This window comes from Cinclus cinclus, chromosome 28 (genome assembly GCF_963662255.1).
Source record: "Cinclus cinclus chromosome 28, bCinCin1.1, whole genome shotgun sequence".
NCBI lineage: Eukaryota > Metazoa > Chordata > Aves > Passeriformes > Cinclidae > Cinclus > Cinclus cinclus.
This window is the reverse complement of record NC_085073.1, coordinates 1,605,660-1,619,717: the sequence shown is the minus strand read 5'-3', so window position 1 is coordinate 1,619,717 and position 14,058 is coordinate 1,605,660. Positions and strand designations below refer to the sequence as shown.

At 59.5% G+C, this 14,058-nt stretch overlaps 2 protein-coding genes across 5 annotated transcripts; both read right to left on the bottom strand.

Moving 5' to 3' along the window:
* Positions 1 to 3,644: 3,644 nt before the first annotated feature.
* Positions 3,645 to 5,981, bottom strand: LOC134054306 (complexin-3-like). The gene is made up of 3 exons (XM_062509962.1): positions 5,165 to 5,981; positions 4,453 to 4,540; positions 3,645 to 4,135 (listed from the first exon to the last, which is right to left on the bottom strand). The coding sequence occupies exons 1-3, from the start codon at positions 5,317 to 5,319 to the stop codon at positions 3,911 to 3,913; spliced, it is 468 nt and encodes a 155-aa protein (XP_062365946.1). The 5' UTR covers positions 5,320 to 5,981; the 3' UTR covers positions 3,645 to 3,910.
* Positions 5,982 to 6,098: 117 nt separating this feature from the next.
* MATK (megakaryocyte-associated tyrosine kinase) lies at positions 6,099 to 13,427 on the bottom strand. 4 transcript variants are annotated; one of them, XM_062509959.1, is made up of 13 exons: positions 13,293 to 13,427; positions 10,683 to 10,738; positions 10,369 to 10,482; positions 9,948 to 10,063; positions 9,416 to 9,635; positions 8,441 to 8,534; positions 8,283 to 8,348; positions 8,041 to 8,140; positions 7,869 to 7,953; positions 7,616 to 7,689; positions 7,316 to 7,511; positions 6,892 to 6,978; positions 6,099 to 6,763 (listed from the first exon to the last, which is right to left on the bottom strand). In XM_062509959.1, the coding sequence occupies exons 2-13, from the start codon at positions 10,689 to 10,691 to the stop codon at positions 6,581 to 6,583; spliced, it is 1,344 nt and encodes a 447-aa protein (XP_062365943.1). In that variant the 5' UTR covers positions 10,692 to 10,738; positions 13,293 to 13,427; the 3' UTR covers positions 6,099 to 6,580. The 4 variants fall into 4 exon arrangements, with proteins under 4 accessions (XP_062365943.1, XP_062365942.1, XP_062365944.1 ...); XM_062509958.1 differs by lacking the exon at positions 10,683 to 10,738 and having other exon boundaries at positions 13,293 to 13,417; XM_062509960.1 differs by lacking the exons at positions 10,683 to 10,738; positions 13,293 to 13,427 and adding an exon at positions 12,380 to 12,388.
* Between the last annotated feature and the right edge of the window lie 631 nt (positions 13,428 to 14,058).

Genomic DNA, 14,058 nt, shown 5'->3' with positions numbered 1-14,058 from the left:
TCCTGCTGGAGTTTGCCGTGTAATCCCCTCATTACGGGCGAGGAGAAAGAATTAGAAACAGGGGGAGAGGAGAAGAAAGGATGGAGGGGGAGGGGGCAGGATTTCCTTGGGCTGCGGAGGCTCTGCCCCAGGGATGGGGTCTGGGGCAAATACCCCAAGCCTCGGTGGGGTGGGGATGCTGCAGTGATGGGTGTTGTCTCCCCTGGATGGGGATGGTGAGCCTGGGGGTGGCCCTGTGACAATGTGGGTGGCCCTGTGGCTCCCAGTGATGCTGCTTGCAGAGACCCCTGCCCATGTGGGGAGCAGAGATGGGGACAGGTATGGGGACAGGGATGGGGACCAGACATGGGGTCCAGCTATGAGAACCCAGGGTGTAGACACAATCCGGGGACCTGCTCTGGGGTCTGGTTTTGGGCCCAGATGTAGGGACCAGCGATAGAGACCAGCCCCCCTGAACAGCCTTGGGGACCTGGTATGAAGACCAGGCAGGGAACACCCACAAGGACCAGAGCAGGGGACCAAACAGGAGCACCAAGTGTGGGGAGCAGCCATGGAGCCCCCATGGAACCAGGAATGGGGATGAGTCATGGACTAATGGACTGAGCACTGGGGCCAGGCATAGGAACACCCTATGGGGACCAGCTGTGGGATCCAGCCAAGGGGACAATCCTTGGGGAGTACCCATGGGCCCTGGCCTAAGGGGGTGTGGGACAAAGGCAGCCAGGCTGAGGGGCAGGGCTACCATTCTCCTCCTCCTCACTCCCACTGCTGCCCCTGGGCCCCAAAGAATGATGGAAACATCATGGTGGGGGTCCTGGGCTATGCTGGGGGATGTGCTTGGTGCTGCTCACAGCCCACATCATGTGGGGTGGATTTTGCCCTTTTCTTTCTTTGCTGACTTTTACTTTCTCCCAAAACCATCTTCCTGCCACCTGCAACCACTGTCACCCCAGACCTGTCTAGGCTTCCTCCCACTCCCTTCCCTTCCTTGCCACGCTTCCCCTTTCAGATGGCAAATGTTGCTGTGGGGGTTTTGGACACCAGTATCCTGTGCCGGGTGGCTGCTGGCCCCTGAGTGGGTCGGTGCCCTCCCCCCAAAGCTGCTCTTGGTGAGACCCCACAGCCCCCTTCGTGTCCTGGTGTGGACTCAATGGCCATCCTGTTGTGCCTCAACGGGGTTGTGAGGCTTTGCCTGCCCTGTCTCACCCCTCTTTGGGGACAGTGTGGTGTTGTCTTGGGAGTGGCACGCCACTGCCCTGGGGACAGTGTGCCACCACCCCAAGGACATGCAGGGCACTGCTCTGCACTGCCCTGGGATGGAAAGACCACACACCAGGGATAGCATAACTTGTACAGGCAGGCCATGCAGCCCCTGGGGATGGGGTGACACCCCCATGCCATGCAGCACTGCAAGAGAGTGCGGGGAAGAGCAGGAAGGTGCTGCTTCTGGAGGTACTGGGGATATCCCCAGGGCAGGGGCGATGTGTGTGGCCAGGGTGCAAACTGGACCCCACTTGCCCAGATGCCCATGCTGGCCACCGTGCTGAGTGTTGGAACCTTGCACCCCACAGTAATGGCCCTCGGCAGGTTTCCCCAGGGTGCCGCACTGGCCCGGGGATGCAGAGTGGTCCCCAGGGTGCCGAGTTTGGGGGCAGGGGGCTACCCAGCTGCCCGGCCCCGGCGCTCTGTGTGCCGGGCCGGCCCCGCGGCCGCCGCAAGGTGTTGCTTCGCCCGGGGGGAGGCAGCAGGCTGATTTGCCAAATGATTATAATTGCCTTTTAGGAGCAGATAGCAAATTGATTTGCTTCCTTGTCCAAGACCTGTAATCGCTTCATCACTTTAAAATATTAATGCTATACTTCTTTGCTAGTTTCCCAATTACCCTAATTGAAGGCAAATTGGTTAAGAAGGTGCAATGCAGAGTATCAGGGGGTTTAGTTCACTCAAATGACAGTTTTAAACCTCCCTAATCCTATTAGCGCGCAAAGCTGCTAACGCTTAGAGACGCTGCGTCAGCTTACCGGGGCGGTGGGGCCGGAGGCGGGGGTCGGGCCGGGGGGCGGCCGGGGGCCACCGGCCTCACGTGACCAGCTCGGCCGGGGATTTATCACTTTTTTAGTTCATTAAGAGGCCTTGGGCAGGCGGGGAGGCAGCAGGGGTGACCCAAAAGGGTGCTGAGCGGGAGGCAGGTGGCAGCATGGGGAGGGCGGGGGGGCAGGACGATTAGCCAAGGAGACCTGGCGGAGGGTCCTGACCCGAATCCCAGCTGGCGCTGGGAGTCCCCATGCAGCCCCACTGGGAACACTGGGAGAGGGCTGCCTATCAGGGCAGGATAGGGCCCTGATGTGGAGCAGGATGATGATCACAGAGCTCGTTGGGGGCCTCGGTGCCACCATCCCAGCAGCTCCACTTGGTGGCAAGCGCAACCCTGGGGAGAACATAGCTGTGTGGGGTGGGATCAGCGTTGTTCTGGGTGCCACAGCTGCTACCTGTCAGGAGCCTGGCGACGGACTGGCGTGGTACAGAAGGTCCCATGCCACAGATGGGGGTTGTGCCTGAGGGGAGATTTCCTGCGTTCTGAAGAAAAGCTGGTGAACGGGGATGGGAATCATGGAAGACACAGCAGGGATGATGAGGACAGCAGGGACAGGGAGGCCATCACACATCAGGAGGCTCCCCGGTGTCAGGCCCAGACAAGCCTGTCTCACGCTCCCTGGGATGCTCCAGCAGTCATCATCCTCTGGACTGGTACCCAGAGGTGTTCCAGGGGGAACTGAGCACCTCCTGCATCCAGGGACCTCCTTGCTCCGTGTGCTCCAGCTCCTCAGCAGCGGCTGAGCCCGATGGTTGTGGTGACAGCCCTGAGCTCGGCGACACAGCCCCCAGCCCACCTGCGCCGGATCCGGCCGCCCCCTCCCAGCCCGGCCCCCGCGGCCGTGGGCAGCCCGGGCAGGGCCGTCCCCGTCCCCGCAGCCTTTCCGGAGCAGATGGCAGCGGCGTGGGGAGAACGGAGACGGCTCAGCGCGTCCTTCCTTTCATGCACACACAGCGTGACTCCCGGCGTCTCCGGCTCCGGCGGGAGGAGCCGCTGGGGCCAGCGCTGGCCCTGCATTTCACACGGGTTCAGCGAGCTTAGTCCTCGGGGACAGGCGACTCAGGAAGATTAGACCTCGCTAAAATAGGCAGGTATTAGTGATCTCAGCAGCCCCCGGCCTTCCGGCGCGGCGGCATTTAAGCCGGGGCTGCTGCCGAGCGCCCAGGACAGAGTCCCTGGCGGGGCAAGAGGCAGCCGGGCACCCTGGCCCAGGCAAAGGGATACCCCTGCTGCCCGCACTGGCAGGGGATGCTCGGGCACGGGAGTAAATGTTCCACGCCCCCTCCCGGCGCTGTCCCCAAGTGATCACTGGGTCACAGTGGGGGCTGCTGCAGAAGGGGGAAGACGGACCCAGTGACCAAGCATCCTGGGGTGGTTGGTGGCTCACGGAACATGGGGCAGCCCGGCTCCAGCGCTGTCATCGGGTCCCCTCACCAACCAGGACAGGGACTGTGTAGTTGCGGGATACGGCAGGACGACCAGAATGGTGCCAGCAAATGCTGTATTTATTTAGCCAAATGGTGCAAAGCGCCAAGGCTGGTGCGGGGGTTAACAGTGTCAGGGACCTGCCCCGTATGGGGGCTCACACCATGAGCACCACGAGAGGGACCTGACCATAACGGCTGGAGGGGACCTAGGCATTCTGCACCCCTGCACACCCTGGGAAAGCAGCTGGGAATGGTTTGGGGGAAGAAGACCCACGCCTAACGTGTATTCGGACCCGCACCCCAGGTAAAGGCACACAGAGCCTCTGCATCCCGTGGCTCCCGGGGACAGGGGCTGCCGGTGTCACCTGCCGCGGGGCGGCCAGCGGTGCTACATCAGAGCGCACTTCTCCTTCACCTGGTCCACGCCGCCCAGCGCGCGGTCCCGCAGCGCCGGCAGCTCCACCTCCCGCAGCTTCGCCAGGAAGGCGAAGGCCCCGGCGCTGCCATCCTCCTCCTCCTGCTCCTCCTTCTCGCTGTGCACCATGGCTGCCAGGTCCTGCGGCAGCTCCACCGCACCTCCGGCCACGTGCACCTGGGCGTCGTCCCGCTCGTCCTACACGCGGGTGGGAGAGCGGGTCGCGTGGGGACAGACACGGTGCTTGCCACGGTGGAGAGAGGGACGGGGGGGACACAGAACAGCCGGTCCCAGGGTGCTGGGGACACGGGGGAATACCAGGACTGTCCAGTGCCAGACTCGGATGCTGGATGGACAGTGGGAGGCAGAGAGTCAGACAGAGACAGTGGCCGTCTGCTGCCCTCTTCAGGAATCCCTCCCATCCAGGGGAGCACGGCAGCCGTGGGCCTGGGGCTGTTCCGGGTGATGTAGGGTCAAGGGGAGCCCCCCAGGTCCGCAGACAGACTGGTTCTTACCTGGGCCAGGTGGTACTTGTCCCGCAGGTGCATCCGCACCGTGGCCCGTTCTGCCTTCCTCTGTGCAAACATCTTGTCCCGCTCGATCCTGCAGCAGGTGCCACACCATCATCCCTACCTCGCTGAGCCCCCCAGGACCACCCCGACATCACCCTGGTCTTCCTGCAGAGCTGGTCTAGGGCAGGAGGGAGAAGGTCTGAGAGCCATAAGAGGGTGAAAGTGGGGATCTGGGAAGAGAAGCCACATCCTGTCCACCCAGGTCAGCACTCAGATCCAAAGGTGCCTGATGAAGGTGCCCATTGCAGGGACTCACTCCTCCTGCAGCTTCTCATCTCCCTGGTGCTGAGCCACTGGGTTGCCACAGCACCTGGTCCTAGGGAAGTGGGACCTTAATCCAATCCTGTGCTGACCCCCCATCCCTTGGCTCCAAGGGTGCTGGGCTGGAACCATCCTGCGGCTCTGACACCTGAGGGCTCCCCTTGTTACTTGTGGTGCACAAAGGTGGTTTCACAGCCCTGTGCCAGCACCTCCATGGACCTCTCTTGCTGTGGGGGAGACACACTGAAGGGCACCGGCCCTGCACTGTCTCTTGGCCCAGCTGCCTCCCTGTCCCTGTCTTGTGCCACCCTTGGGAAAGCCCACAGCAGGTGGGATCCTGATTCTGGTGTGTTGGGGGACCCTAGTGACCCGCCCAGCCCCAGCAAAGCCTTACTTCCCCTCCAGCAGCTGCCGCTGGTACTCCTCAAACTCCTCGCGGGTCATGCCGTTGGGCAGTGCCGCTGCCTTGTCATCCTTGGGGGCCCCCTTGGGTGACTCGTCCTTGCCCCCCTGGAAGCTCTTCAGGGTGGCCGTGAAGAAGGAGGCCATAGTGGTTGGTGGCAGCAGCTCTTGCCCCAGGGTGCCCACCAGGTCCCAGTGCCTGCAAGGTCAGTTTAACCAGCCCCAGGGGCACCGTGGATCAGTGGCGGATTAAGGCATTAGGAGGGGAAGCCACAGCCAGGGTGGAAAGACCTTCATTTCACTGCACCCAAAGGTGCTTGCAGGGGACAGCAACAGTACAGGGGGACAGCAGATGCTGCCACATCAGAGTGATGGGGAGGTAGAAGGAGTCATTGCAGCTCACACTGCATCAGACTGAAATATCCCCATTACCTGGGTCCCAAACTGGGGCAGCACCCATGGGGCCAGTGCAAGCCCTGGTGAGAGCCCCATGCTGTGGGAACCTAGAACCACACATGCAGGGGAATCAGGGGTGCAGGAAGTCAGCACATAGGAGACACAAGAGGATTAGCTGAAAAAACCCAATTGAGGGTCAAAGGACTGGCGGCAGATGAGGCGGTGGCGGGTGCACACCCACCCGCGCGGTGGCCTCGTGCCCCCACTAATCCCTGCTCCACCAAGACTCAAGATTGCTTGGGAGCCTGCAGGGCTGGGGGCTCCCCACTGCTGGGGATGTGCCCCATGCCCGTAATCTATACAAAAGCAATTCCCATACAGCCTCTGATTAAAGCATAATCCCCTGCTGCACAGAGCCCTTGTGGGAGAGGTGCTGGATGGCATGGGGGCCCCCCCCCCAAAGCCTTTCACTGGGCTTTGTCAGGCCCCAAGTGAGAGATAGGCCTAATTTCACCCCAGAGGCTTAAAGATGCTGTTGAACTAATTTCTTTGGTTTAATAAAAAAAGCCCAAATCCATGTGGTTTAGCAGGCTGTGCCGGCATCCCCGTGTGGGGCTGGGTGCTGGAGCAGGGCTAAGTCAGGGTGGGGTCTTATCCTCCAGTGAGTGGAGATGTCCAGTCCTGTCTCCCATCACTGGGAGTTGCAGCTTGAAGGGACCCCACAGGCAGCATCTGCTCCTGGGGCTGAGCACAGGGGGTGTGGGCATGGCTCCCTTGGGGTCTGTGCTTCCCACTCTGGTGGGTCAGGGGAGATCAATCCCATGGCAACCTTCTCTAGGCTGTGTGGTGGGTGGAAGGACCATGCTGGAATGGAGGGAGGCTGCTGCCCCATCTCCATAGGGAGAGAGCAGCACCACAGGCTATACTATTCTTGGCCCCTATTGCCCTGCCACTTCCCAACCCTGGACGGTCTAGGGGCTTCAGGTCCTGGGTCCTGGTAGCAGAATGGGGGTTAAATGTCCCTCAGGTGTTTCAGCTCCTTCTGCAGCTTCTCTGTGAGTTTCTTGAAGGATGGGCGCTTGCCTGGCTCCAACTCCCAGCAGCTCTTCATGAGGGCATAGACGGTGGGTGGGCAGCCTTCGGGGGGGTCCATTCGGTACCCCTGCTCCAGCAGCTCCGTCACCTCCTTCAGGGCCTGCCAGGATGGAGAAGCTAGCTGGCAACTCCCTTCCCTGCTCTAGTCAGGGAGCAGTGGGATGTCCCTGTCCTGTTACACCCTGCCAGTGGGGTGTAACCTGAGGTGTTCCCTGGCACAGTGCTCACCAGCTTGGGGTAGGGTGCCCGTCCAAATGAAAAGGTCTCCCACAGGAGGATCCCGTAGCTCCACACATCCGACTTGGAGGAGAATTTCTGTGGCAGCAGGAGAAGGGGAGGCTGAAGCCAGATGAGGGCTGTGCTGGGTCCCTGCTGCTCCCCGAGGGCAAGACAGAGGACAGTGACTGCCCCCTGCCCCCCTCAGCTTCCCAGAGTGTGAATACCCCCCAGTACCATCATCCTGCCCCAACTGCCACTCCACGCCTGCTCAGGACAGAGACAGAGTTTTGGGAGATGCAGGGCTGACTGTGCCAGAGGCCACTGTGGGGCAGGGATGGGTCAGTGGGAATGGGAGCAAGCAGAGGCAAGCCAAGGGGGTGAAATGCTTTGGAAGGACCCCCTGGCCAGCCCCTTCTCTCTCACTGTCACTCACATTGTGTTTCAGGGCCTCTGGTGCTGTCCACTTCACAGGGAGCAATGTGGTGTCTGCACCCTTGGGGTTGACCCGGGCCAAGCCGAAGTCGCTCACTTTGGCCACGTTCTCCTCGGAGATGAGGATGTTGCGGGCAGCCAGGTCCCGGTGTACCAACTTCTTGGACTCAAGGTAATCCATGCCCTGAGCTACATCCCTGGCACAACCGAGTGAGACAGAGCCGTGTCACCAGGTGTCCCCTGGGGCTGCACATGGGATGCAGAGCCCTGATCCCAACCCAGAAGAGAGGGAGGGACTTACAGGGCAAACAGGAGGAGCTGCTGGGTTGGGACGAGTGCCCGGCCCCGTGTGCGCAGGAAGTTCACCAGGTTGCCCTGAAAGAGGAGGATAAAATGAGTCAGGACCAATAGGATGGGGCTGCCCGGAGACTTTGCCTCCTGCAGGTGCTGCAGTGCCTGGAATCTGTCATGACTCAGCCCCTAGACAGGGATATTGTTCCCAAATCTAAGTGGTGATGGGTCCTATTGGCTGAGGAGCAGCCAGGTGCTCTCACCTTGCTCATGAACTCCATGACAATGTAGAGGCCGTTGTGCAGAATCACTCCCAGCAAACACACAAGGTTTTTGTGCCGGACCTTCCTGGAATAGAGGGGATCCAAGTCAAGGAGATGCTTGCCCATCCCAGGCCACAGGCAGGGTTGGGCCACACCTCTATGGAACACTCACGTCATGGCAGCTGTTTCAGCGAGGAAGGCCTGGGCAGTCACATCGCACTTGATGTTCTTCACAGCGACCCTCTGCCCCATGTACTCGCCCTGCAGGACATCTGAGAGAGCATGGGAGAGTCAGGCTGAACCCCACACCTGGCCTCCTGCACCCCAGGGTGAGCCCCCATGCCATGAGATGGGGAGGAGGATCCCATTGGGGAAGCTGCACCTGGGGAACATCCAGCCCATCCTCTCACCTACCTCCAAACTCGCCTTGCCCAATGCGGTCTCCCAGTGTGAGGTGCTTCAGGTTCAGCAACCAGCCAGCTGGGCATGGGCACAAAGGCAGGTTAGCATGGGCCACCAGAGGGGCCTTGCCCCTAAAATGCAGACCACAACCCCCTCCCACCATCCCCTACCTTTGGCCAACTCCTCCTCAGCTGACTTCATCCCAGATTTTGGCTTGGGCTTCACCAGCTTGGTGCAGATGGCTCCCTGCTCCTTCATGTAATGCTGCCAAGGGAGGAACAGATGGAGGTGATGCCAGCTCTTACCCTCAGACTCAGGGTGTGAGTCCAGGGAACAGCTTTAGGATGTTCCATGAGACCGCATCATCACCACGCTCGAGGGCAGCCCATGTCTCAGCCTTGCTCCTGGGCACAGCCAGAGGAACACCACGATGGAGCACAGGGGATATGGGATGCTATCAGTGTGGTTGAACCCCTGCAGGTGCTGCAGCAGCTGAGGGCAGTTTGCAGAGGTGATGGGAGTGGAAGCAGCCAGACAGGATGGGACAGGATGGGATTGGACAGGACAACCTTTGGAGTCTTAAGTCTAAAGTGAGGCTGGAGCAGCTGAGAAGGGAAAGGAGCCACCCAAAAATTGTGTCTGAAAGGAAAACATGAGAGTGCAACTCCCAGGAGAGGAGACAGGGCGAGGTATGGACCACCAGGAAAAGCTCACTGGAAGGGCAAGAGTTCACACAACAGCCTGGGAACCCTGTGGGGCCAGCAGGTGAGAGTGGTCTTTGAGTGGAGGGAAACACAGCAAAATGCCTCAAAGTCCATGGGAAGCAGAGGCCACCAGGGTCTTCCTGCTATGTGAAGCACTGAATAAGCAGGGATAGAGGTAATGTGGTCCTTTGCCAGGGACAGGGACTGGGACTGCAGCTGGCACAGTTGGTTTGCAGAGACATCCTTGGGATATCCCAGATCCGCCCACTGCACCCCAAACTGAGTGGGAATGACGAGCCTTTGAAGGGCATAGAGAATTACACCACATAAAAAGCACCAATGAAAACCACACAGAACAGGACAAGGACCTGCCTCCATTTGAGCCCATGAGGTCCTTGCCCTTCTCTGGCACTGGTGGGACTCTCTGCCCGGGGGTCTTACCTCAATCATGTCAATGAGGTTGGAGAAGTACTGCTGGCTGTCGATGCTGAGCGTGTTCTCCTCGTGCACCACGCGGTAGTGGATCACCTCCTTGCCAAAGCTCACGCACAGCACGTAATCACCGGGGTGCCGGACAGACTCACGCACCAGGAACAGCCCATCCTCAGGGGGCTGCAGCTCCTGCACTGCCTCCACCCCTGAGATCTTCCCGTGGAACCAGCTGAGGAGAGGGGCATTGGAGAGGGGGCTGAGCCAAGGGGCTTCCCCCACGGGCAGCAGTGAGATGGGGAAAGCAGGGCCCCTGCCAAAGCTACACAGACCCTACTGCATGAAACCCCTCTCCAAGCTGAGGGGTCCTTAAAGCCAGCTACTAGCCCCAGGAAATCCCTCCATTGCTAGGGCATTGCTAGAGGATGCTCTGTCCCCAGCTGCTCACCCAAAACATGGATGAGGGGAAACACACTGGACTTATCTGCTGTTGCAGCTCCCAGGGGCTCAGCTGGGTCCCCTGGGTCATCCCCGCTGTACTCACGGCATCAGGCTGAGTTTGGGGTCGGCGCGGATGGCCCCACGCTCCCGCAGGGCACTGGCCGCCAGCAGCCCCTCCTGCCCCGTCTCGTTGTGCCTAGCACGGTACCAGCCTTTGCCCTGGGGAACAAGAGGGTCTCAGAGCAAGGGAGGGAGGGAGGGAGGGAGGGAGGGAAGGAAGGAAGGAAGGAAGGAAGGAAGGAAGGAAGGAAGGAAGGAAGGAAGGAAGGAAGGAAGGAAGGAAGGAAGGAAGGAAGGAAGGAAGGAAGGAAGGAAGGAAGGAAGGAAGGAAGGAAGGAAGGAAGGAAGGAAGGAAGGAAGGAAGGAGGGATTGGCTCTGGCAGCTAAGCTGATGGCACTGGAGTCCCATTCTGGCCACGCCCTCTCAGTGCAACAGCGTGTACCTGAGCATCCACAGGTCTCACCTCCACAGCTTCGATGATGGTGACCATGTCACCCTTGCGGAAGGCCAGCTCCCGGGGCTTGGGCTTGTTGTGGTCATGCTTGGTGACACACTGCGTCCCGGGGGGCCAGTGCTTCTGCAAGGAGAGAGCAGCATCAGTAGGTACAGCAAGAGCTGGACCCCTCTGCTTCCCACAAGCACCAGGGCCAGCCTCAAGGACCATATGAAACCCTGGCTGGGGAGCAGGGGCACGAGCCCTCCTCCACCCCACTTCAGTCCTGGGAGCACACCAGGTGTCCCCCCGGTGTCAGCTGGCATTGCTGGTGCCCCGCTCACCCCAGGCATGGCCAGCGTCAGCGCATCAGGGACTGCCTGTCCTCTCCTGCTGCCACCTGCAGAAGAAACCAAAGGGGCTGTGGAGGGACAGTGCTGAGCTGACTTGTCCCAGGCCACCGCTGCTGTCCCACAGACTCCCCTGGGCAGTGCAGCTCCTGTCCCTCACACAGCCTCACACCACAGGATGGAGGAAAAGGCTACAAACTCTGCTTGTGGCAGCTGTGTCCTGGCGACACTGCGGTCCCACACACAGATGGGAGCAGGACCCAGCACTCCTCTCTGCCTCTGCCACCAAAGAGGGGCCCCAGCTCCCACCAGCTCTGCTGGCACAGCAGGAGCCTGGCACCACGGCTGTGTGGGAGTAATGTGGTTTTACTGCATTACTTTTTGCTTTTTCACCTCCTCTTTCAGGAGCTCTGAGTCACCAGAGGGCCCTGAGAGGCAGCAGCCATGGTCCCACTGATGTGGGATGCAGCAGGGGTGAAGCGGGGGCTGCCTGGCAGCTGGGACACAGACAGGCAAGACTGGGTTGAGGTGGGACTGTCACATGCACTGGCTGTGGGATGATTGCACAATATCCCTGTGCTGCCCTTGACACCAACTGGTCATGCTGGGATGCATATGACAGCTTTGCAATTTAAAACTGTGTGTCTTTTCCTCCTAGAGTCCTTCATCCCCATTGTCACCTCCTTGGGAGAATCCTAGAATCAGGGAATGGTACGCTTTGGGAGGTACCTTAAAACCCATCTCATTCAACTCCTTGCCACAGGCAGGGACACCTTCCACTATCCCAGGCTGCTCCAAGCCCCATCTGCCCTGGCCTTGGACACTTCCAGGGATCCAGAGGCAGCTACAGCTGCTCTGGGCACCCTGTGCCAGGGCCTCACAACCCTCCCAGGGAACAATTCCTTCCCAATATCCCATCCATCCCTGCCCTCTGGCAGTGGCAGCCATTCCCTGTGTCCTGTCCCTCCATCCCTTGTCCCCAGTCCCTCTCCAGCTCTCCTGGAGCCCCTTCAGGCCCTGCAAGGGGCTCTCAGGTCTCCCTGAAGCCTTCTCTTCTCCAGGTGAGTGCCCCCAGCTCTCCCAGCCTGGCTCCAGAGGAGAAAAGCTCCAGCCCTTGGACCACCTTTGTGGTCTCCTCTGGACTCCCTCCAGCAGCTCCATGTCCTCCTGATGTTGGGGGTGTCAGAGCTGGAGGCAGCTCTGAAGGTGGGGTCTAATCAGAGCAGAGCAGAGCAGAATCCCCCCCTCCCCTGCTGCCCACACTGTGGGATGAGGTCCTTGGAGGAGAGATGACTTTGCTCCTTTGGAAGGTGAATCACAATCACTGCTCTGCACCATTGGTGGTAAACTTGTGTCTACGGCGGTGCAGATCCAAGGACTATCTGATTATGCCAGCCCATATCCACAACAACAAAACAGGGACAATTGCAGCTGCTACAAGGTTGTACCAGAAGGCAGCAGTTTTGTCTCTACCAGAAGCCATCGTTACCCAGCACTGCCATCCCCTCGCCTTGCAGCCCATCCAGGGCACTTACACTGTCTTGGTGAAGTTGGGGCAGCAAAGGCAGCCACTGTGTGGCTTCCCCATCTGGCACAGCCAAAGGCTGGTGTGACTGGGTGCAGCTCAGATCGCTTCCAGGATAGTGAGGACCTCATGAGCACAGAACTTTAGAACAGGGTCTGCTCCATACCCCTGCCATTGTACATCCTGGCCCAAGGAGCAAACGTACGGGCTGAGCCAGGATGGCTGGTGGCAGCTCTGACAACTGTCCTTCATTTTCTGCTGCTCCAGCACAGAAATTTCAGGTGAAAAGGAGCAACTGTTTGGTCAGTCCTGCCCCTGTGTGCAGACAGCAGTTGGTGCTGGGAAGGGACAGATTCTCCACTTGAGCACCAAAGGGAAGAGCTTCTCCTCTGCCCAGATGGGCATGGGGCTCAGGGTGATGGACACACACCCCACATGGACACCTGCCACCGGCAGAGCCTGGGCACTTGCCAGTGCCACACCCAGGCACCAGCGGGGACAGCAGTGAATCACCTCCCTCCTGGTGACACTCACATGCCTTGTCCTAAAGCAGCTCTTTGTTCCTGGAGCTGCTTGATCCATGAGTTTCCTATCACTGGAATGAATGTTCCCACAAGCAGAGGTGTTGGCAGAAAGCCTGAGAGGAGATATTTGCCCCCTTCTTTGTTTTGGGGCTGTTCTGTACTTTAATGAATTGGTAAACCAGAGTAATTGCCATGAGGTTGAGAAGCGCAGAATCATAGTGGGGCTGGTAGAGCTCTCCCAAGCCTGTACTGGAGAGCTCAAGCTTATTCCCAGTGCACAGAGTTACTCCAGCTGAGGAGGTGCCAGACCTGAGAGCTCTGTGACAGGAGGGGACAGCGCCTGCCTGAGGAGGCTGCACCTCTGGGTGCGATGGAGCTGACAGCTGTGCCCTCCCCCCGCTGCACTGGGTGTCACTCGGACAAAGGGCAGGTACAGCTCCTCTGCTGGAACACGGGTGACACTCAGACACTCCCCCACTGCCCACCACGCTCAGCACTGTGCCTGTCCCTCCAACACCTTGTCTGCCCTCAGCACCCCTTGCACCTTGCTCTTACCTCAGCTGTGGCCATGTGGGGCCAGGGGCAGTGATGTCAGGGGATGCTCACAGCTGAGCCTGGACTTGGATTCCTGAACTCCTGGAGAGTCTCTTTCCTACACAGAGCCAAGCACTACATTGAAGGGTAACTCCCAGACAGAGCTGGGGCCCAATTTCCTGATTTCTGTGCTGGTAAGGCTGTGATGCAGCATCTGGGCGGTCCCTGAGCTGGCGCCGCCTGCGCCCTCAAACCTCCATCAGAAATGACTCATTATTTGACAACACTTAGAGCAACTTCTGCCCTTTGAGGGCACAGTTACACACCCTCACTAGAAGGGAGCTCACCAGATCCTGTCCCCCATGGCACTGTGGGGGAATCAGTATCTCCAGAAAAGAGGGGCAGTTGCTGTAACCACTGCTGGCCTGGCCACAGCAGTGACAGTGGAGTGGGTGTCTGTGGTGGCAACAGCTCTCCAGGGAGGTTGAGTCTCAGGAGAGGAAGAGCTGGGACCAGGGATTCCCAAGTGTAATCTTGTCTCAGAATCGGGTCTGTGAACCTCAGAGGAGGTTGATCCGGGAGCATGGACACTCTTTGCTTTTCCCCTGGGGGTGATAATCCAGAGGCATCATGGGTTGGGACAGGCAATGGCAGAGAGACCTTAAAATGAGTACCACTGTGGAAGAGAAGCAGCTTATCTGTATTCTGCAGCATCCACGAGTCAGGATGGAATAACCGCCTCTGCAGTTCATCATCCCAGCCAGAAAACCACACACAAGTTCTGCAC